The 23112-nt window shown below is 37.8% G+C and overlaps 1 protein-coding gene across 1 annotated transcript; it reads left to right on the top strand.

Moving 5' to 3' along the window:
- Window positions 1–976: 976 nt before the first annotated feature.
- Window positions 977–22087, top strand: mfge8a (milk fat globule EGF and factor V/VIII domain containing a). Its single transcript, XM_041788306.1, has 10 exons — window positions 977–1180; window positions 9652–9777; window positions 9863–9994; window positions 15822–15935; window positions 16489–16670; window positions 17768–17923; window positions 18015–18159; window positions 20114–20316; window positions 20399–20554; window positions 21737–22087. The coding sequence occupies exons 1-10, from the start codon at window positions 1105–1107 to the stop codon at window positions 21878–21880; spliced, it is 1434 nt and encodes a 477-aa protein (XP_041644240.1). The 5' UTR covers window positions 977–1104; the 3' UTR covers window positions 21881–22087.
- Window positions 22088–23112: the final 1025 nt, after the last annotated feature.

The following is a 23112-nucleotide window of genomic DNA, read 5'->3' as shown; positions in this document are numbered from 1 at the left end:
AAAGGGTAAAATATGTCCCCTTTAAGTTACCTTTCTGTATGCTACAGACTAAAATGAAAATCCAGTTTATATGCTGTTTTAAGATTACAGAAGATCAGGCAATAGCAGAATATGAACAAATTTCATCTGAGTTAACTGGTTGTAAACAATTCATAATCATGCTGTAGTTTCATTAAATAACCCCTGGTCATAAATATGTGTCTATAAAATAAGATCTTTGACCAAACACCCAATTTAAATGAAAGACCGTTCAGACTCTTGTCAGTGCCCTCGATTAAAGAAAATAATGCTTATAGAGCTTTGGTTATTGGCCGTTGCACTTCTCTTGCCTTTTTTCCTGAATTCCTGGCAGAGAGCGGATGTAGATTTCCCACAGGGATTAATTCAAGGAACCACACTGGTAGATCTCTTTAATTGACACGGTTCTCTCCCAGATCTTTCCGTGTCAGAAGTGTAGGTCATCTAGTTTTTTACCAAGGCGGAAGCAAGACAGACGAATAACTTAATAACTGTCACGTTTAGGCTTTAAATGTCATTCTAAGCCGCCGATATCTTAATATTTACCTGGAAGTGCTTCACAAAATAAATTAAACAATCCCTGCATGGGTTTAATCAAAAGACGCCTACTCTGTTTGTCTGTGGATGTTGCCTTCAAATGTTCCACGTAAAACTGACCTGTTAGCGCCTCAATGCTGAATTTGCGCTTAAATCAGCAGTGTAAAGTAAGAGTAAAATAGTTTTGGGCCTGTCATGGCTCAACTCAATAGTACCTGCCACCAAGGTTTCATTCTAAGTCGAAGATACAGAATGTGGTGCGTTCAAATATAATAAACAACAGGCTTCTATGATCTCCAATGCCCCAGTCAACGTCTGTTCTGTAAATCTGCAGCGTGTTTACCTCACGGCCCCGCCCCTTATAACGTCACCCGTCCTAAACCCGGGTATTATCGAAAAATCCCGATGGCTCCCTCTCTTATCACCTCACGCGCCTGTCTGAATCCCCAAATTTCCGACGGCACTGAAAGGCAGCTGAAGTTAGAAGTTTAGCGGCACGGCGTCTTGGACATTCAATCCAACGGAACAAACAAAGTCAAGACAAACAAAATGACACGTCAAGGAAATGTAACAGCAGTGATTTTAGCTACAATACCTCTCCTACTTTGCCTGTATTCAGTCAGAGGTAAGTCTTTAAAAATACCATCCTATCAAATCTTCATATCACAGTGTGTCTATGCTGGGGCAGTAACCTTTCCTTAAAGTGGAGCTAGCATAAAATAGATAGCTTCCTTTTATAACGCCTAGTCCTTGGTTGTGCCTCTTATTCTTATATCGATCAACAGACTTCATTCACTTTTTCCATTTAAGTCTTAAAAGGGCTTTGCCACTGTGCTGGTCCACCCAGTCTAATTTTCCATTTCCATTTTACTGACTCATGCAGCTCCAGTTTGTTTTTCATACACAGGGTCAAAGCCTTCTAGCTTGTTGGTGAGAAAAGTCGGATGAATGAGGCAAAAGGAGAAACGCAGCAAAATGTAAATTACAAGTCCGTCCTCTGTGTTTCTACATGCCAAATGCCGTTAATATTACATCTGCTTCAGAATGCATTATGGAGTAGTTATTATCATTTCCTCACCTTTGAAGTGACATCAATATTTAGGGTCCAATGACATATAATGAGTAAGTCCCTCATCCAGAAACACAAACTTATTATTGTCACAGTAAAAATGGTTATTAAACGTGAGACAACCCTCTTATTTTATGTGAGACTATGTTATTACAAGTTCTATTTTCAAAGGGTAAAATACTGGTTTGCAAAAGTCATGGAGCTTATAAAGAACAGGATCTTGTTTTCCTGCAACACAAAGTAGGGTTGTTAAGATACTGAAATGTTTAACTTTGATATGAAACTAGCAGGGTTCTCATCTACTGTATTTCTCAAAAAACAAACAAAACATCCTTCCCTATTACAACAAACACAATATTCGGTACACTTAACTTCAGGAGAACAATTTTTAAAAAATCTAATTGCAATTTGTTTACTTTTGCAAGTTCAACGTGAACTGTTCGACTGAAGAGAATAATAATTGTAGGTTATTCTCATTTTTAAGACAAACATACTAAAACAAGGAAAGTAGGAACTATTCTGAGAAAACTGTCACTTTAGTGTTCAGACATGTGGAGCATAACATCTCTGCTGCAAAAAAAAAAAAAGTATTTAACTGGTGTTTTGAAACGCATTTCAGGTCAAAGAAATATTGCACCTTGTGCAATTTGAAAATCGCATAAGGGCATATTGCAGTTTAATCTAAATTTTGATTAATTGCCCAGCCCTAACTGATAATAATACCAGTGTCTGGTATCATCCCAAATGATAGCTTCAACCCATCCAGTTACTTTGCCCAACTATGACAGTCCCGTCCCTTTATTGATAAAAATGTCCCATCAAAATGACTGGAGATATGGCAAAGTTTAGGCCATTTGTTTTTAAAGAGCTTAAAATATAAAAACTGTACACATTTATGATCATTGAGTGTCCAAATCTAATAGTGGGTTATGCATAAAAAATAGGACATTTCAGAGTAATGATTGGCATCTTAAGATTGTAAAACAAACACATTTTTTGGTGTATACCAGTCTGTTTAGACTCTCTCAGTCAAACTGGACAAATGGCCCAATCATTTCACCTTATGCATTTATGTATTTAAACCTTGTTAAGTAGTTGATTCTACACACTTTTAAAACATCATTAATACTCTTGCAAATGTTTGAAAAATCTGTTCATAGGCAAGCAGACTACGGCTCCTGCTGTTGCATAGCGTGCGCCAGCTTAAAGTCAGTATATGCACAGTAACCGTCCAACATGTGACCACTATAGTCCTCTCTAGTTTCAGCCAAAAGACATAGAACTCTTCTTTAACTGTCCCTCATCAATTAAGAATAAAAAATGTGGTAAATCAGGGATTATTCATTATTTGATGCTTAAAATGCAACACAATAGCATTTAATCGCTTTGCTTCCGGCGTATCCTTATCTACCACCATTCAAACACAGGGCTTGTTTTTTACCCAAATGGCAACTTCAGGTCCTGAAAAATGAAGCCAATGCAGAAGTACCAAAAATTGCAGTACCGTAAGTGTCCACTAGAGGCTGGCTGCAGGAACACCAGAAGTCCCGTCTGGACACATGTTAAACAGCCAGTTTTGACACTAGAAATAAACTGGTTTACAGCCTGGTTCAAAACACCAAACGTGTCTCATTAGCTAGTGTCTTGTTGTACTCCTACTGTACAGGGTGTTTTTTTTTTGGACCACGATCATTTGGATTATATTTAGGATGAAAGCTGATTGGTGTGTCTCATTTGATTGACAGATAGCTCGGCAGGCAGAGGCTCCGTTTCTGTCAACCAGAATGCTGGCTAGCAGGCTAATAGGAAGTCGCGCTTAGTGGGCGGGCCGTAAAGTTGATCCAAAGTTTGGTTGAGAACCGGATTTCAATATGGAAGCCTCCACTGATTGGCTTCAAGAGCTGTTTGAGTCTGTCTGTTGTAAGCAGACGACTGACATCACACAGGGCTTGTCCAATTCTTTCTACAGTCTATGTTTTTACCCAAACGGGGGCGTGGCCACTCTGGAGACCAGGAAGTGACATTGCACAGATTCTACCAATACCAAGCCTAAGTGCTCGTAGTTTTACTCATAAAACATTGCAGATACTGTACTATGTACCATTTTAAAGCATGATGTTAGCTTCTCATTATGTGAGTATGTCGTCATAGTTGGAGTCTTTTTTTGGTGATATTTTAACAAATGAAAATGACAAAAGTAGAGGAGAATGAAAACTATGCACTGATAAATATTCAAGAGAAGACACGATGAACACTGGATGAAAATAAAGCAAACTTTAAAAATGAAGAGTAATGGTATTACAAAGTACTCATATTTGGACCCAATATCTGAGTATTCAAATGTCAGTACTTGTATTTGCACTTGGTCTGGAAAATTGTGATATCAGTGCATCTTTAGAAACTAGCAATTATCAAACAATTAAGATACCTGTTCTGACACCAAGGTAACAAAAATACAAGTTTTAGGCATCTAAACTTGGGTGATTTTCTTGCTTTCAGGGACCAAAATTGCACTAAAATGTGTAAATGCAATAGCAGTAATTGGTAAGTTAAAACTATTTCTATGTAGTCAAGACTGTGCAGAAGTTTGTCGGCAGTTTTGGGTAGATTAATTGTAATCTCTTATATGCCTGTCTCATGAAGGAGATGTGATTTGAGACCTGATAATGTTATGAATGGGCAGGTAAGATAAGCTTTCTGCTTCATTCTGCCCATTTACAAATGCATCCTTGTGTTTTCTGCTTGGTAACTGTCTAGTGCATTGCTTCAGGACATTCTTTTTACACTTGTTTGATTTTTGAAAATCTGTTCATGTCATATTTAAGAGAAATAAAGAGCAGAAGTTATGTTTTTTAATGTTTCAGTACTTTTGGGATGCTGTCAGTCCCTAAAACAGCTGGATCAACAAAGTTTTGTTTTAAACACGTGGTATTGGAAAAGTTGTAAAATACAGGAAATTCTGACAACCTTTGCACCCACAGTGATAACCGTTTGTGAAATGTCACAGTGATGCATCTCCAGGAGGTAAACTATATAATTATACATGTTATATCTGCTTGTTTTTATTTTCTTTATTTCCCTGTGGAAACCTCCTCAGTCACACTAAGAGCTGGAGCAGATGGACAGAAAAATAACACCATATGTGCTTTAGTCTGGAGCCAGCATGAGCCAGCTGTCCGCTCACCTAACTTAAGTTCAACCTGGACAGTATGCTGTTAAAGTAAAGGCTCAGGGTCAATCTTAAACATGTGAATTAGTTTTATTGTCTTCACTGTATGTGGCTGTTGATCTATGAAGTTTATATGTAATCAAAGGGGATTATTTTGGTCACTTTAATTTACCTGTCATTAATTCAGGTGTGATGCGTGTCCTCAGCCACTCCTGCATTCCTGCACTGTCATGTTGTGTAACTACTCGGCCCTGGAAGAGCTTCATGCATCTGTGCAACCTGGCTAATCCTGAAAGCTCTTAATCCTGCACATAGACACTTCATACTGTCAGTTGCTCACTGTATAAAAATGTCGTATTTGTTTATTGATGTGTTGAATTTTTCCATCACAATCAACTAGATGGCAATTATTGTTGTCACTGTCTGTGCTGTAGGAAAAAATAGCTGTTATATAATGGCTTGTTTTCATGCTCATAAAGACATTGTTGATTGGAGTTATAGCTAAAAAGAACACACAGTAGTTTTTATTTTTAAACATAATTTGAATGAAACCCAATCAATTGATCTGAGTATCCATGTTAACTTTATTTTGGCTTTATAAATCTTTTTTTTTTTTTTGCCCTAATTATTACTTCTGGGTTTGTTTGTTTTTTTTGGTTTTTTTTTTGCAGGCATCACTGTGTCTCTAATAAAGTCAGACTACTGATTTTCACGAGAGTCATGACAGCAACTGCCATATTTGCTCCAGTTTATACAATATTATGAAAAACCCTGCTGAATAGGATTGACACAATGATAAAATAATACAATTTTAAACTTTGATACAATACTGTCCACAGAAATCATCATCAAAAATAGGACTCTCAACCACCCAAAACTGGGTAAATTCCTTGTCTTCAATCATCAATGGTCTAAATTGTACTAATTCAATAGCAGCTCTCTATTGCTTGAAATTTGCAGATGTTTTTGTGCAATTTTGACAGTATATAAGAATTTGCTTGCAACTTTTGTTGGATTTATCCCTCGTTTATGTATCTATCTTGCAAAACAGATGTCTTTTTTAAAGGAAGTTTCCCCTCTTTTCAGTACTGTTGATCATTGGAATAACACAAATTATACCATTTCTGCAAAGCTTTTTTCACAAAGGCAACTCTGAAAATTTCCCGACTTGCTTGCAGTGTTAATTTTCGCAGCTACTTTTAATTTTAGTCTTAGTCTTTAGATGAAATGTCTTTTAGTTTTAGTCACATTTTAGTCATTTCAACCCTCTTTAGTTTGTCTAGTTTTAGTCAACAAAAACTCAAAAACATTTTAGTCTAGTTTTAGTCCATGAAAAGTCCTCATGTTTTAGTCTTTACTTTTAGTCCAAGCGTTTATTTTCTTGCCTAAATCTGGTACCAAATCATGGTAGTGTGTTCTATGCACCCTGCAATACCTGGGCTCCCTGCTTTCTACAGCTGAGAGCCAGAATAGCTATAGATGCATTGTTTTTTGACAGATTTACCCACAGTGGAGAAATATCACAGATTTTGAATGTTTGACAAAAGCTTTATTACATTTTAGTCTAGTTTTAGTCAATCTTAATAAAACCTTAACTTACTTTTTGTCAGTTTTAGTCATCAAAGGTCTATTTTTGTTAGTCTTAGTCTAGTTTTTGTCATGGAAAAAAAAGGGCTGTCGACCAATATTTTTCATTGTTTGAGTCGATGAAATTAACACTGCTTGCTTGTTCATGCTTGATCCTGCACAGCAGAAAGTTTTTCTGCAGTCTACATGTCAGTCAGTGAAGGTGTGGGGAAATACTAGGGGGCTAGCCTGGAGATTTCAGGGTAAAGTCAGGGTGAACAACTCTGCTGGTTTACATTCACACATGCAGCCCACCCAGGTAAAGTCAGGACATTTTCAGGACTGTGGTTACAAGTATGAATGGAGTTCATGTACTGTAGTATTGAAAAGTTAGACAGCTGTAATAAAAATAATAATCAGTATCAAATTTATTAGACTAATCACTTTTATGTATACTTTCTCATAAGTGAAAATTTGCTGCATTAACACACTTGTCATAGTTTAATCCTTTAAATCCCCCCCAAAAGGCAAACAAAGTCCAGTACATCCACTTGGTCCTGCTCCGAGTTTGATTGCAGACTCTGACGTGGCCTCTAATGAGTCAACAGGCATGTAAAAGCACAGAGATTATGAGTGGAGGTTTTGTCATTTTAGTGCTTGTGTGTGTGTGACTCATCTGCCACTCCCACCGCATGGCAGCCTCTGCTGTTATTTCACTGATCCAGCCTGCGGGACCTGTGAGTCAGCACTCTGGGCCAAACAGCCAAAGCTGTTGTTACAGATGTTTTGTCTTTCCTTAGTAACTTTCCCTCCTTCTAATGCAGATTCTGATAAATGTGTAACCTCAGTGAACTCGCAACTCGAGTAATTGTCAAAATGTGTCTCAGGCTCTGGTTTTAAAGGGGCACTTAACCAGTTAAATAAATCCTTTTTCTTTTTCCTAAGACAAGAAGCATTTTTGTCAGTGTCCTGGTAATGTCATCAGGGTTATTTTGGTGACTACAGAATGCTTGTGTCACAATCTGGTGGCTGCGGAGATTTAGATACACAGGAATATAGTAGGGGATGAAGTGTATTAGTAGAATATTTACTAAGTTTAATGTTAAAACCTGTTTTAAAGGTTAAGTGTGTAACATGGGGAAAATTAGCAACATCTATCATTCAGAGTCTAGATAGTGATGCTCACTTCTTGTTTTGGCAACCAGTGGAATCTAAAGATGTGCAATCGTTATTCTTTCTGTGGTACTGTAGAAACATTCAAGATGCTCAAATCCAACATGTTAAAGTCTATGGAGGGGGGCCCTCCCTATTTATGAATAAAAGGCTTTCTTAGTTAATTAAACTGATCTGATATATTCAGGTGATCATTCTCTTGTTTAAACTGAGGCTTACTTGTAAATATTATGTTCTATTTTGACCAGGTTTGTTCTGCTAAATGCTACCAGGCTAAATATTACACACTGTACCTTTAAGATAATGTATAGTTGTAGTAATGACACATAGTTGCAAAGTCTCACAGCACACCTAGACTTGCCTCAAGGCACACCAGTGTGCTGTCTCAGCACATCATTCAGGAATAACTGATAACTGTACTAGAGTGTACCAGAGCGAAGCAGGTAAAATTAAAAGAGCCAGTGGACTCCTATCATCAGTAATCATTATGACTGATTGATCTGCATGACCTTTGGTGGACAAGTCTGAAATTCTCTCACATTAAAGCAGCAACATTTCCAAAGTAAATGATAAAGACAAGAAATATACGACATAGGGTCTTGAAGCCCCTCAGCAAACTATCTCAGAAAATGATTAACAAAAAAAACCTTTGAAGAATTATTTCTTACTTCTTACTCACTGATTTTTATACTAATCAATTCACCACAAAAATAATGAGCAGATTAATTGAATAGAAAATTAACATCAAGTTTTGTCATATAGATTCTTTGCAGATAATGCCATGTCATGGCAAGAACTCCAGATAAGTGGCAGAAAACAATTATTTTTGCATGGAGAGGTGCTATTAAAACAGCAAAATTTTCTGCTGTTTATGGCTTTGTCAGCTGTCCATAGATGAAAAAAATCTTGAGCTACTTTTGAGTCCTGAAAGTAGTGACACATTGAGGTGAAAAAGACAAAAATCTCAAGGAGGAACACAAACAGACATGGGTTAAAAATCTCCACCAAAAGTCTGGAAGATTGGAGTCTGACAACACTCACATGTGGTTCGTTTTCACCAGGCCTTCTGGTTTGGTTCAGTCACGGTAAACCAGGATGGTGCTTGTGTTTCCACAGCTGATGTCAATTCAGCCTTGCTCGTTGTGATGAGCTTTGTGGAAATGGATCATACACGAGGGTGGTGTGACATGCGTCAAGGCTTTGGATGGAGGCTTTTTTAACTCCTGCCTGCTGCCGTTTCGCCAACAGGGTTTTTTTTTTGCCTGAAAATTTCACTACTTTCAGGACACAAAAGTAGCTTTAGAAGTAAGAATGTATATATTCTCCCACTTTGAACACTGAACATGGTAGTAAACAGCTCAAAACATGGCCTTTTTGGTTGCATTTCCCCATGTAGAATTCACTTATTGTCCCCTACGCTCTGTTTTCTGCTGTCACATGACGTCATCTGCAAATAACTTATTGATTCCTAGGGTTCTTCACTTCCTGCCCTCCATCTGACTTTTGTGCATCCTCAGGACCATGTGACTACAAACAACCCATTGTTGTTGAATTTATTTTGTGTGTGTGTGTGTGTGTGTGTGTGTGTGTGTTGGGGGGGGTTAAAAAAACAAACTGTTTAAATGGAACATTTAATTGTTGGAATGCTTTTGTCAGAAACTGCAAACAAGTAGCTACCTAACCTGCCTTCAGCTACCTGAATTGACATGACTGTTTTTAAACTGACAAACTGAGCTCATCTCTTTCCCAGAATGACTCCAGATACCCTCCACAGAACCAGTAAGAGCTTGATCTGTTGACCTGAGACTTAAACTCTAAAGGCTAAGAGAGCAACAGGGATAGCATAACAAGATCAGGAGGCCAAGATTTTCATCCCCGAGACACAGGGAGGGATTCAAAACAACAACATGTGCTGTAGCTGCTCTGGAGTCTGAAATAGCTGCTTGTAGTGGTAGTTTATCTTGTATCCATGTTACAAGTCAAACATGCCATCATTGAGCAAAAAAATGTGTCAAATGTTAATTGCTCTGACAGTGGCTTCTATTGAAATGTTGATATGTTTTTCCCCTATATTTATAACAGAAGTATTTATATCTTTAACATGCCGTTTCTTCTCCAGGTGACTATTGCAAAGTAAATTTATGCCATAATGGAGCAACGTGTGTGACAGGAGTAGGAGACGATCCGTTCATCTGTATCTGTGCTGATGGCTTTGGAGGTGACACCTGCAACCTGACAGAAACAGGTAAAAATAAAGGAAGATTTTCTGAGGAAAAATGTGGCTAGTATTTCACCTTAACTTAGGTGATACCTTGCTGTCTGTCTCTCAGGCCCCTGCAGTCCAAATCCCTGTAGGAACGATGGGTCGTGTGAGGTCTTCTCTCCGACCAGACGAGGTGATGTTTTCAATGAGTACATCTGCAGGTGCCAGCCGGGCTTCGAGGGAGTGCACTGCCAGATCAGTATGTTATTTCTGACATGATTCATTAGTCTGCTTCTGTTTTTTCAGTACACATACACAGCCAAATCTTTGTATGGCCCATAATTATCTGTAAAGCTTACATAAAGAAATATATATCCTGGACATGATTCGTTGAACCCATAGACTGTATTAACAATAGACATCACTAGAGCTTCCTATAAGTGAAGCCAAAAGATTTAGAGCTGCCCATGCTGGCTACAGTACAGCCACAAACCCAGCCTCCTCCACGTTAACCAACAGGGCACGGAGCAACCTATAAAGACAAAACATTTGTTAAATACACTTTTATCAACATGGTTTCTCTCTTCACAGTTAGTTACTATCATGCTTTTTTTTTCAGCCTGTATACACAGTTTTCAGCTTTACAGTGATTCTCACCAGCATTTGTTGTTAGTTAAAACAGTTAGCTTCTGCTTTCCTCTTTGGTGTCTGTAGCACTGCTGTTAAATAGCTTTGTACACTTAATATTTTCATTTATCCAACTTGGCTTTCACCAAGAAAACCTAATCAATGTAAAGATATCCTTCACTAGCATTAGCAGCAGCTGTAGACCCCTGAAACTTTACCCTCAAAAGACCAGTCAGTCGAAACCTTACATACATTTAGCCGGTATCATAAGTCCTGTCACTATTTGATTTTAAAATGCCATTGAGGGAGAAGGGACACTGACAAGCACAGAGCTGTTCTTAAAGTTAACTTTTTCAACCACCGAGTGTTTTCAAAGCACTGAAAATGCTGGACACAATGGTTTTGGATTAATATTGAGCACCGCTAAGAGATAGGACAGTGGATAGAGTCAGACACTTGGGAGAGAAAATGGGGAATGACATGCTGGCAAGGAGCCAGAGGCCAAATTTGAACCCAGACTGCCCATGTCAAGGTCAAAATCCTCTGTATAAGAGGAGTGTGAATATAACCACTATGCTACTGGCATACCCAGAAGTTTGGTTTGACCACAGTCATTGAACTTTGCACATATATGGAACATCTGCTTCGACTAAACACAAGAATAAGTTCTGTTGTTCTGACTGTAGTGGCTTGAAGGATTTTTGACATTTTATCAGTAAGTCTTATGTGCACTTAACCTTGCAAAGCAGATGGACTGGCCAGCCTCCATGTCTGTCATCAGGCAAAACCATCTTGCAAAGCTCCAATCTATGACGTTTGTGCCAGGACAAAAAACAGACCTGACCAATCAGTGTTGTTTGGGAGGAGAGCAAGGCAGGCAGGGTTTGGTTGTACTGGAAGCTGATGTGGTAATAAGCTCGAATGAAGCAATAGCGGCAGTTTTATCAGAACTTAGCTTTAGTCAGTATATACAATTATCTGAGTCAGTATACAGTGGCTGCTAGTGTAGCAATTAGATCAGATGTAGCCACAGCAGCAGTTTTATCATAAATGGACAACATTTCTTTATTAAAACAAGCGCAAAGGGCCACAATGAAACTTTTTCATGAAAGACATTTTTGTTCTTCTCCTGTCCTCCTTTGGCATGAATTTGTAATCATTATGGGTGGGGTTAAGTTGTATTATAAGCTTGATATACAATAGCTTCTGCCAGTGTAGCTTTTCGCTTGAATATATTTGTTGTATAGCAGCACCTTAATCAGAACTGGACTGCATTTCTTTATTAAAACAAGCTAAAAGCCACACCAAAAGCTGCTCTTGGCAGAGAGGATGTTTTTGCACGTCTCCTGACAGGCTTCAGCGTGAATTTTATCCAGCTTTCACCCTTCAGTTAATGGAAGCGTTGACCTGTAGAGCTCAGGTTAACATTGGAGCTGCATATGTCTACTACCTCATTTTGTCGTGTCACTCTGATTGACCCGTAATGAATGTGACAGACAGATAGTTAGTCCAATCACCTTCAGCGAGTTTTTTTTAAAGTCCTGCCCTTCAACTAGCTTTCTATGGGAGCTCACCCAGATGAATGCAATATATTCATGCAACGGATATATGAAAAGTCTATCTGGCATATCAGGTTAATATGTTGTTTAAAAGTAAAGGACACAGCATCAATATCACAGCTCCACCAGCCAGAGGCCTTCTAAATACATCCTGGCTTCAAATGATGCCAATGCAATATCAGTGTCTGTCTATGGGTATTTTGGCCTCACTTTTGTACAACAGAAGATGATTGAGCTGGGCTGTCTATATTAATATACAGTTAACCTATAAACCTTGAGCATTTTTGTTTGTTTTTGTCTATATAAAAGCAAAGCTAGGCATAAAAAGACTAAACTATGTATTACTATATGAGGAAAAGAAAGTCAAAACTTTTCCAAACTTGTCAGTAGGCAGTGTAATACTCAGCAGTACAGTCCACTTTCTTCAGATTTTCTCTTAAAGTATGAACACATGAGGTTTTCCATCATGTCATAGCATTAGCAAAGGCAGAGACGTGCTGTCAGTTCAGCAGTTTCATGAAAGGCTCTCTTTCAGCAGATTCTGTGGTCATTCTGTTTGGCTAATTAGCAAAACACCACTCCAAGTCTCTTAGCATGCAGAGGCCGTCCTCTCCGGTTCAACACTGCATCTGTTTGTGCTTAAGCTTTCACAAATCAGGTGAAGAATTTGATAATAGTAAAATCCATCATATCCTCTTATTATACTGACTAAGTTGGCTGGAAAATGTTGCTGAACTTTACATTTTAGTAGTGGAAGAAAAGGAGGGAAAATAGAGGATTATTTTGTGCAAATGTAAATGACCTTTTGAAAATCTTCTTTGGGGAAATAAAGGTTTCTACATCAAACAACTATGAATTCAAAACTCAGCTTATTAAAGCAGTGATTATAAAAACATATAGTCTAAAGATGGACTTTTACTCCTGCAGTGACTAAAGAGACATTTTTTGTGAATGAATAGTTCCCCATAAAGCCCACACTCAAACCACCAATTGTAGTGTTTGTTCAGGGCGGTCGTCTACACCCAAACATTTTCTAAATTTGAGTCAGTCAGACGTCATAGGCTGGGTGGGTGTCGAGGAGCTGGAAAGAGGAGGAAGTTGTGGTCCTTGATATTCAGTAAATTCACATGCATTAAGCATTAAAGGTTAAAATGCAAACAATGATTGTGTTTCACCTGCAAGTAAAGCTCACAAAGGTCGCCGTATTTTCCAGTGTCATGTCAACAGTGTTACCAAACAAGTGTAAAATGATCCCAGAGAAAATGAGTTAAGCTACGTTACGGTCTTTTTCTTGATGGGATCATCTGCTGTGTTGTGCCAGTTTTGTCACGTCCATACAGTAATTTGTTTTAAGTTGTGACCAATCCTCTTAGTGTTAACAGGAACAAGAATTAAACTCTCTCATGTGATCTTGCGTCAACCTGTCGCCTGCGTTACGTCTGAACCCTGTTCCAATTCTTGTTTTACTCCCAGCCCTTCAGTAAAATGCATTTCAGCTGTATTTTGTGATGTTTAACTCATAATCATCATTTATTTTATAATAAATAGAAATCTAGATAGATATATGAACATAGGGATGCACATGAAGACAGAAAAACATTCTGCAACATTGTATTCAAAAACACTGGTAGAAAAAGTTGTAATGTCCAAGACTGATGCAGATTGTCTTTTGTTTTCTACTTAGTTAGATGTATATTTTCTTATTTAAACATAGAAGCTTGTTTTTGCTGTGTTATTCCTGGCCTGGGAAATACTGCATATTTTTATAAATTGTATATTTCTTTTTTTTTATATTAAAAAAAATGCAGCACAAAGGGCTACGCATATAGTCAAATAAATAAAATAATAAAGGCTGTCAAAATTTTGAATTATTTATTAACCCTGTTCCTCTATTTTGCATTTAAAAACATTCTCTTCTCCAGTACGGTCTTGTAATTGACTTCATTTTTGGATCCCGCTTAAAGAAAACTAGGAGCTTTGGGTAGATCAAAGATTATGACACAAACGCTACTATTAAGAGGAACTTTTTCTGGGCTGAAAAGGCAATAAAGGAATAGTAAATATGTAAATATCTGATAAAACAAGGTTCAGATGACTTCTAACTTGTCCACTGAGCTGTCTGTGAGTTTTTAAACTGAAATGAGACAAAAGGAGCCATGATTGACTTACTCTGCATCACTGTGGCTGCAGGGAGACGTTGCAGTGGCTTAACTGGAGTGTGATGAAGGGGACAATAAAGCATGTGACTATGCTGGGACCTTGATCACATCCCGATTATGCATTAATGCTCAAAGCCCTCCTAGCCCACAGTCCATGCACAAATCTGAGAAAATAAGTCAGAAATAAAAGACTTGGTTCAAAACAGGCACTGATGACTGAGGGCCACCATCTTGGATTCATAATCTCTTCAAACAAAATTACCAAAGAAATTATAATTTCTTTGATTCTAGCGCAAACCTATAAATAGAAGAAAAACAGTTTTTCAGTTGTCTCAATTTCCAAATAATTCCCTATCAGCCATGCTCACTTTGGTGAAACCAAAATAAATATACTTCCATACAGTAATGGATACATTCAGTAGATTCACGTAACTCCGCAATTTGTACACAACACAAACCAGTCTGGTCACAACCACAACAGAGCTAGAGCTGCACTCTGTCTGCAGCAATAGCTGTCTTAATAAATAGGTTAGGGTTAAGGAAGCCTCATAAACATCCATTAAATTCTTATTCAAACCAACAATTTCCTGAAACAATAACAAATGGTTGTTTTTGACATTCACAATTGGAAGGAGGAGGGTTCCCGGTTCAGAATTTCGTCTCTGTTTTTTGTGGATGATGTGTTTTTGTTGGCCTCTTCTTCCTGGGACCTCCAACAGGTACTGGGTGGTTTGTCACTGAGTGCACAGCGGTCCAAGGCCATGGTTCTCTGCCAGAAACAGTAGATTGCTCCCTCCAGGTGAGGAGTGATCAGAGACACCTCCCTGTGGAGGTCTTCTGAGTGCATCCAACTGGGAGGAGTCCCCGGGGTACACCAGGACTTGCAGGAGGGATTACATATCTCATCTGGCCTGGGAACACCTCAGAGTCCCCCAGGAAGAGCTGGAAAATGTCACTGGGGAGAGGGATGTCTGGACTGAGTTTCTTAGCCGATTGCCACCAAGAAAATGGATGGATGGATGGGCCCAGGGCTCCAAGGGGGATAGCCTAAGGGTTTGAGAAGCAAAACTAAATTTATTCTTTAATGGATTTATTTAACCTTTATTGAACCAGAAATATTCCAACTTAGATACAAAAATCTCTTTTACAAGGAAGTCCAGGTCAAGACCGCAGCACAAGATGTTTCAAACATAAAACAAACAACAGACCATAACAAACCAAGGTTACACCAATAAACAAATCAGCAGCATTCTGCAGTAAAACATGTGCAGTTGCTGGTTAATTGTTCCTTAATTATAGTTTATAAATCTAATAGTTTAGTTTAGGATGACCCTAAATAAATCAATGCATTTTGCGAGGACTTTCAGGTGAACATACCTGAATTTACAGCAGACATCACAATGACTAAAATAAAGACAAGAAAATATTACAAGTCATATCTCATGTCACTCAGCTTCATCTGTTCAACAGGGGGTAAGGAAAAGAGGCTTGAAAATATTCTCATCTGGTAAAGGGAGCCTCAGCAGAAAAGTATTGGAACCACTGAGATAAACCATCCAGATATGCTGTGCTTTCCTGCCGCCTAGTGGTGATAAAAGAGCATTACATGGCCGTGTTCTAAAGGAATTCACGAAATGACTTCAGCCTAGTTTTGTTTCCACAGTTTCTATAGGGATAGTTCACCCTCATAAATTAATTATGAAAATATGTAAGTAATACCATGTCTTGTTTTCTTTTTCAGATGTGAATGATTGTGCCGATCAGCCCTGTAAGAATGGAGGGATGTGTCGAGACCTTGATGGAGATTACACCTGCCAGTGCCCCTCCCCATATGTGGGAAAGCAGTGCCAGCTACGTATGTTAAATCTAACATGTGAAATAGTGGTGCATGATATTGGATTTTTGCCAATATCCATATGCCAATATAAAATTTACAGCCACAGTTGACAGGGTACAGCTGATAAAGGCAGATTTTTAAAGCAAAAATCTGTTTTAAACATCGGCAGAACCTTTCATACCTGCTTATACTGATTATAAACATTTTGAGCCAATATCTGTCAGTACCAACATCATGCCAATAATATCATGCAACACAGAAATTAAATCTTAAAAAAATTTTACTTGATGTGCACTGATATGCAACGTCTTATGCGTCTTGCATTTCAAGACAAACAAATCTTTTGAGAGTTTCGCCAAAAACATGAAGAAAAATGATTGTTTTAGCAAAATGGTGAATTGACAGAAAATAAACACTTTTCTAATTAAAATGATCAATTTTGTAAAGACTTGTCTTTTTCCTTTAAAACTAATTCTTATTTTTTTTAATTGTGTTTTATTAATGTATTTTGGGTTTAAAGACAGTGTCAAAAAATGCTTGCCTTCATTATACTGCAATGGCTTTGTCACAGGTTGCATCTCTCTGCTGGGGATGGAGGGAGGAGCGATCGTCGAGTCCCAGATAACATCCTCCTCTGTGCACTATGGCATCCTGGGTCTTCAGCGCTGGGGTCCAGAGTTGGCTCGACTCAACAACCAAGGCATCGTTAACGCCTGGACGTCGGCTGCTCATGACAGGAACCCCTGGATCGAGGTGAGAGCAGTGAATACTTTGAAATGAGAGATGTGTCGTTTCTGATTTAGATGGAATGATTTAAGGTGTTTTTATGAGTTTATGACCTGACCTGTTTACGTAGATGTAGGTGGTCATTTTGCTGTTTGAAGTAGAGGAATTGAGAAAAACTATCCTTGATTGTCTAAGACTCAAACCAGCTTCTAAAAAGTACCCAAATATAAAACTACACAAGTCTTTATAGACAGATATGCAGCAGTATGATTTACTCAGTTTGCATAAGTGAGAAAAATTATGTTTTTTCATGTAAAGAAGGCTATTTTCTTCTTTTTTGAATTTTCAGAGCACACAAATACAAGAAAAAAAATGTTTGAGGAAAAAGAGAAAAAAATGTTTGATAACATATATTGACAGTGTTTCATAATGAAATGACCTTCTTTTGTAATACCAACAAAAAACATTATGAACAAAGCATTTTTTTGACATTTGCTTCATTGTTATCAAGTAGTTAAGTAAAACTTGTCTGTAGAGTCATATGTAATTATGTAGTAACTGACTTAATTAGTAGTTTGTTAAGAAGATTATCTCGACAGATTTTCTGGACATATCCTACTATTGAACAGAGAAATGGCTAAGCTTGCATATTTATTTTAACAAATAAAATAAATCATTAAAAACACAAACATTTTGGGGCACACAGATAGTCAAGTGGTTGAAAGCGCATCCCATGTACGCAGGCGGCCCGGGCTCAGATCCAGCCTGTGGCCCTTGGCCGCATATCTCTCCCCAGCTCTCTCATCCCTGTTTCCGCATCTATCCACTGTCCTCCTATATTTAATAAAGGCATAAAAGGCCCAAAATAAACCTTAAAAAAGAAGAAGAAAAAAACAAACATTTTGTTATAAGGTTTGTGTCATTGTAAAGTTCTGTACTAAATATAAACGTACAATTATTGTGTCAATGATAAGATCTAGTATAGTTGCTAAATGATGAGCTGTTTGGGAGCTGATCGTAAAATGACCCGTCTCACTAGAAATGGTGCTTTATGAATGGCAATCATGAGGCTGACCAATGACAGCTGTAAAACTGCTGTAAAATAAACTTCCTGTCATCCACAGATCAACATGCAGAAGAAGATGCGTCTGACGGGCATCATCACTCAGGGTGCCAGTCGTATGGGCACGGCCGAGTACATCAAAGCCTTCAAGGTGGCGAGCAGCTTTGATGGAAAAGTTTACACCACTTACAGGGTGGATGGCCAGCGCAGAGACAAGGTTACCCTCCTTTTAAATATTTCTAACTTCCCATCGTGTTTCTTGCTCTTGTACTAGAAGAAAATCATGTTTTTGTGTCTTTATGCTGCAGGTTTTCGTGGGTAATATCGATAATGAAGGCACAAAGACGAACATGTTTGATCCTCCTATCGTAGCCCAGTACATCCGAATCATCCCTGTGGTTTGTCGCAGAGCCTGCACGCTGCGCATGGAGCTGGTGGGCTGTGAACTCAACGGTAAACACAGGAAAAAACATTACTGTTTTAAACAGGCACAGCAACTATAGAAACTTATAAATCAAGTAGAGCAAAATGAAAAATTGGTCACTATACAGTGTATGTTGGGGAAAAAAGCATGTGACATGGAAAAGACTACAAATTAAGTTTGACTGAGTTATTGATTAAAGACTTTGATTAAAGACACTGGTTTTACTTAGCATAACCTGCCTCAGTAATGCTAAGCTGTAAAAGCTTATGGGCGTTTCTGCAGCATCTTTTCACTCACTTGATTGTGAGTTCCTACAAAAAATTGCAGCCATCAGTTTTGGCAGCTAGTGAAGTTTTTATTTTTCAAAAGCATCTCCCCTGGATGCCAGAATTTGAGGGGAATTTGAATTGCAGTCCTTAACAGTTTGGAGGAACACATCCTTCTTGCAAGTGGGTTTGGCTTTAGCACACTCAAAGGTCACATCTGCAGCAGAAATTAAAGCAATTTTTTCTTTTTGTTTGTATTTTTTATCATTATCAAAATCTAGCCTGGTGGTTTATGACCCAGATGCTTGAAGTCTGTGTGTAAATTCTGTCTTATACTCTGGTCCCCAAACTTTATGTTAAAACCAGTTGTTTTATAACCGAGGTTGTGTCATTGTTGGGTTGCACCATGGTTGCAAGATTTGTCAAAGTGCTTTTCTTGTGCCAGATTAGTCCTGGAATAGACTAAATGACCTTAGTGAACTGCTGTTAATCAATAAACAGCAACAAAAACGTGTAAAATATGTCAAAGCATTTTGATAAATTGTTAAGTAATACCTACACCCTAAACCAACAGCCAGTATAGAACTACAGCATTAACTATGAGTGGTGAAATTGTAAATGACATGAGGTAATTTAAGGCTACATGACCGCTTGAGATTGAGAAAGAAAGTGCAAATCCCAAGAAAGCCATTATACATTTCTGAGTTATATTATCTACCAAAATAGCAGCCAAATCCCCAGCTCCTCTTCATACTCTGTTTTTCCACCTTTCAAAACAATACACCACTACAGCTGTATTTATGAAGAACTTATAACCTACTAGGAGGTTTATGTAGGATTTAAGGTGTAGCTTACTAACTCAGCTGGTGCAACACCTTAAATGTTAGTAAAGCATAAACTATGTGAAAAATTAGTCTAAATTTGAATTTACATATAGCTGGTAAAAACCCATCATGGTTGTATAAGAAATTTGAAAAATATTGTTGCTTTACATGAAATTCAACCAACATAAAAACACGCTACTTAAAACAAGTTTGATATTAAAGCAAAGAGACATATGACCCACACTGAGTTCAAGTCAAATCAAGTTGACCTCTGTGAACTCTGCATCCTTCCAGTGGTTGAAGATGTTTTTAGATGTCAATTCCTGAAGTGGGTTAAAGTGCAAACATTGTCTTTTGTTTATCTTCTCTTTGCCTCTGGTTTTATTGTCTTGTTTCTGTCACTTTGTGGTTACTCTGATATGCATGAAGACAGTGCAAACGGGTTCATTTACATAACATGGCCTCCATATGGATGTGGTTAGAAAGAGAATGTATAGCATACACAGTGTCCGTGGTTAGACCTCAACATGCAATAATGAAAGCAACAATTCAAAGTAAACAGAGAAAAAGAATAGGATCATGGTCTTTCCAGTGTAAACCATACTTCCTTTATTGTCTTTGAAAACAGCAGATACTAAGAAACATGGTGATTGAACACATGCTGCATGTAAATCTCTTTGCAAAAGGCATTTCTTCTCTGTTTGCCTCTTTTTCTTCCTCCCTTTTGGTCCTTGGTGGGTGAAACAATCTATTAAATAAATCACTTCCTCTTTATTTCTTCAAAGGGTGAGGTTAATTTCTTTTCTTTGGGTGTAATCATGTTTCTCTTCTTCTCTCTGTGGCTTGTGGCTTCCCTCCCTCCTCCCTCTTTTTGTCCGCTTTTTGATTCACAGTTTATTCAAACACGGCAGGTTGCTCGGCTCCTCTGGGAATGAAGTCTCGCCTCATCTCAGACGGGCAGCTCACGGCCTCCAGCACCTACCGAACGTGGGGAATCGATGCCTTCACGTGGCACCCTCAGTTTGCTCGATTGGATAAGCAGGGAAAGACAAACGCCTGGTCTCCTGCTAACAACAACCACTCAGAGTGGATACAGGTCAGAGAGACAGTAACTGCAAAACTCAACTTAGTTTGGAATTTCATCACAAAACTAACAGTTTTTTTTGTTTCTTCACTAGGTTGATCTGGAGAAGACAAAGCGCCTCACAGGAATCATCACTCAGGGGGCCAAAGACTTTGGTGTGGTGCAGTTTGTGTCCGTGTTTAAAATCGCCTACAGTAATGATGGTGAGACGTGGAGCATGGTAAAGGAGGAGAACAGCAACAAAGATAAGGTCAGATATTTGTGAATGTCTATTTGGTCATCCTTGAAACTCTTTAATTTGTATTTATGTTTAAGTAAAGAAGACACATTTCATTACAGCTTTTTTTATGTTAATACCACTTCATTGAAGTGTGTTTATGTGCAAATTAAGGCTGTTAGCATGAACACATACATCATGTCCTCAGAGGTTCTGCTCCTTTCAGTGTGTCATTTTACTTGGAAAACTCAAAGATAGCTCAGTGGACAAGTCAAAAGTAATCTCCACCTTGTAGTATCAAAATACCCACTTTACACCATTACCTGATGCAAATTATAGAACTTTTGGGCTGTAGTAAGTTCCTTTTGTCTGTGGTTAAGCTAATGTCATTACCTACTAGAAGTCTCTCATTTTCTTTCAAAGTAAAAGCATTTTTTTAATATCTGAACAGGAAGTTCAGTACTTTTAGCTTTTCAAATTGCAAAGTAAAAGCATAAAGAGAACTGTGTTTGAGAAAGTCTCTGAGCTTAATTACTCGTCTTAACTGGATTACTCAAAGAGAAAAAAATGACTAAACTGGGACTCCTGAAAAGTGTAAATTAGTGATCATCAATCGGCTTCCCAAGAGCCAAATCAGGCTGCCCACAGCTTCCCATCAGGCCAAGATTATGAAATTCAGAAAATGTTTGAAAGAAAAGATAGGTAGTGGTATTTAGGAAGTGTTTTTCTTTAAAATCCTATAGCTATTAAAGCACACCTCCAAAGAGAGATTGCCTTTAAAGATACTACATAAAACCGAGAGCCTGGAGTCAAAAATTCACCTACAGTTTACACCTTCCTTAGTGTTTCTCCCTTTTTTTTTACTTTTTTTTTTTTTGAATGATGGAGTTTCTTTTCAATTAATCACTCTCAGACAATTAAGGTCCCATTTCTGGATCCAAATGATGCACTAAAACAGACGCTGATGTTCTGACAGAGCACTCTGTAAACTGTTGAGACAGCGATGAAGCCAGGTCATTATCTAGAAGGTCTGGATTGTAGTGGGCTGTGTGACGCAAAAACACAGTTCAGCAAAAAAAAAAAAAAAAAAGATCAAGAAGAGAGATTACACCAGCTTGGTTATGCACAAAAGTGTCCAACACAAGCTCTGTGTCTTATAACATTTTTTCAACACCTATCTTCTCCATCCAGCTGTAACCTTTCTTTTATTTGCAGTTTTTCCAGGGCAACATCGACAACAACACCCACAAGAAGAATCTTTTTGAGCCTCCATTTTACGCCCGATACGTCCGAGTCGTCCCCTGGGAATGGCATGAGCGCATCACTCTGCGTATGGAGCTGCTGGGCTGTGACGACTGAAAACTCCTCAATCTTCCACCTCACTGTTCTCCATCCTCGCTCCACATCTTCAGACCACAGCAGAGGATGGTAATCACACAGGACCATCTGTTCTGACCTTTATTTGTTTCTCTGGATAAAGATCCTGGGACTGTTAACACTTTTAAGCACTTTCTAAATACTGACTTTTTATGTTTATAGAGTCGATTGAAGGACCTAATCTTTAAATCCACTACACATTGACATAATCTTAGTCTATATTGCTTGCTCCGTCTTTAATGTAAATAGTTTCATCATTCATTCATAAGTCTGGAGACTACATGACTGTCAGTTTGAAACAGTTCTCATCCGTCCTTTGCAGTCCCAACTTTCCTGATCTCTGTTTGAAACAGTCTGAATAGGAAAGGGGAACAAATGAAAATTTTGTTAAATGGATCTTATTTTGCACATTGTTCATTTGCTACTGCTAGCACAAGACCTGCACAATAAATACTGTGTGTTTGGAACCTAACGATCCTGGAAAATAAATTATTTCCAGGAAAAATTTTAAACCTTTAAAGTTTAAAATGCTACCAATGTGGAGATTGTTGCTGTGTTTCTACAGACGTATCTGCTCCATTCTTGTATATTAGATTGTTTTGATTTAATCCTTTTTACAACAAATGTGAATAGAAATGTTTTAGAAAACAAAACATTGTTTTTTATTCATTGTTGGTCTTGAACTAAGATCTTTTATTAAATGTTAAAAGAATCTGCTGTGTGTTTGTTTTTTTATCAAGATACACAAAAGGTTTTAAACATGCCCAAGAGCAGTGATGTCCAAACTTAACCCCGCAGAACAACCACCTACTCCAAAATTAAAATAATTAAAGAAGAAGCTTGTTCTGGACTGTATTGTACTTTTTGTTTTGAAAAAGCTTTGAAGTAGGCTGTTTTTATTTTGAAGCATATCTAAGCACATTCTGTCCTATGCTGGATTGCTAATTGTGAGAAAGTTAGAAAAGTGAGCCATAATCATGAGGTAAGAAGTCAAAATTTTGAAGTAGTAATTTAAAATGATAGAGAAAGAAATCAAATAGATAAAAATCAAAATTATGAGATTTAGAAAAATAATAAAATGATGTATAATCTGATAATTACAAGAAATAGTTACTTTCTCATAAATTAGTTTTTTGAGCTCATAGTTTTAACTTTTTGTCTAATGATTTTTATCTCATAATCATGACTTTTTATCTCATAATTTTAATTTTTAT

This window comes from Cheilinus undulatus, linkage group 1 (genome assembly GCF_018320785.1).
Source record: "Cheilinus undulatus linkage group 1, ASM1832078v1, whole genome shotgun sequence".
In the NCBI taxonomy this organism is placed as follows: Eukaryota; Metazoa; Chordata; class Actinopteri; order Labriformes; family Labridae; genus Cheilinus; species Cheilinus undulatus.
This window is presented reverse-complemented; position numbering and strand designations above follow the sequence as displayed.

Bases quoted from the DNA above. Each gene is read 5' to 3' on its own strand.
- mfge8a (XM_041788306.1), top strand. From the start codon at position 1,105: ATGACACGTCAAGGAAATGTAACAGCAGTGATTTTAGCTACAATACCT. The intron at 17,924-18,014 runs GTTACCCTCCTT...TTTATGCTGCAG, and splicing joins ATGGCCAGCGCAGAGACAAG to GTTTTCGTGGGTAATATCGA. The intron at 18,160-20,113 runs GTAAACACAGGA...TTTGATTCACAG, and splicing joins GGTGGGCTGTGAACTCAACG to TTTATTCAAACACGGCAGGT.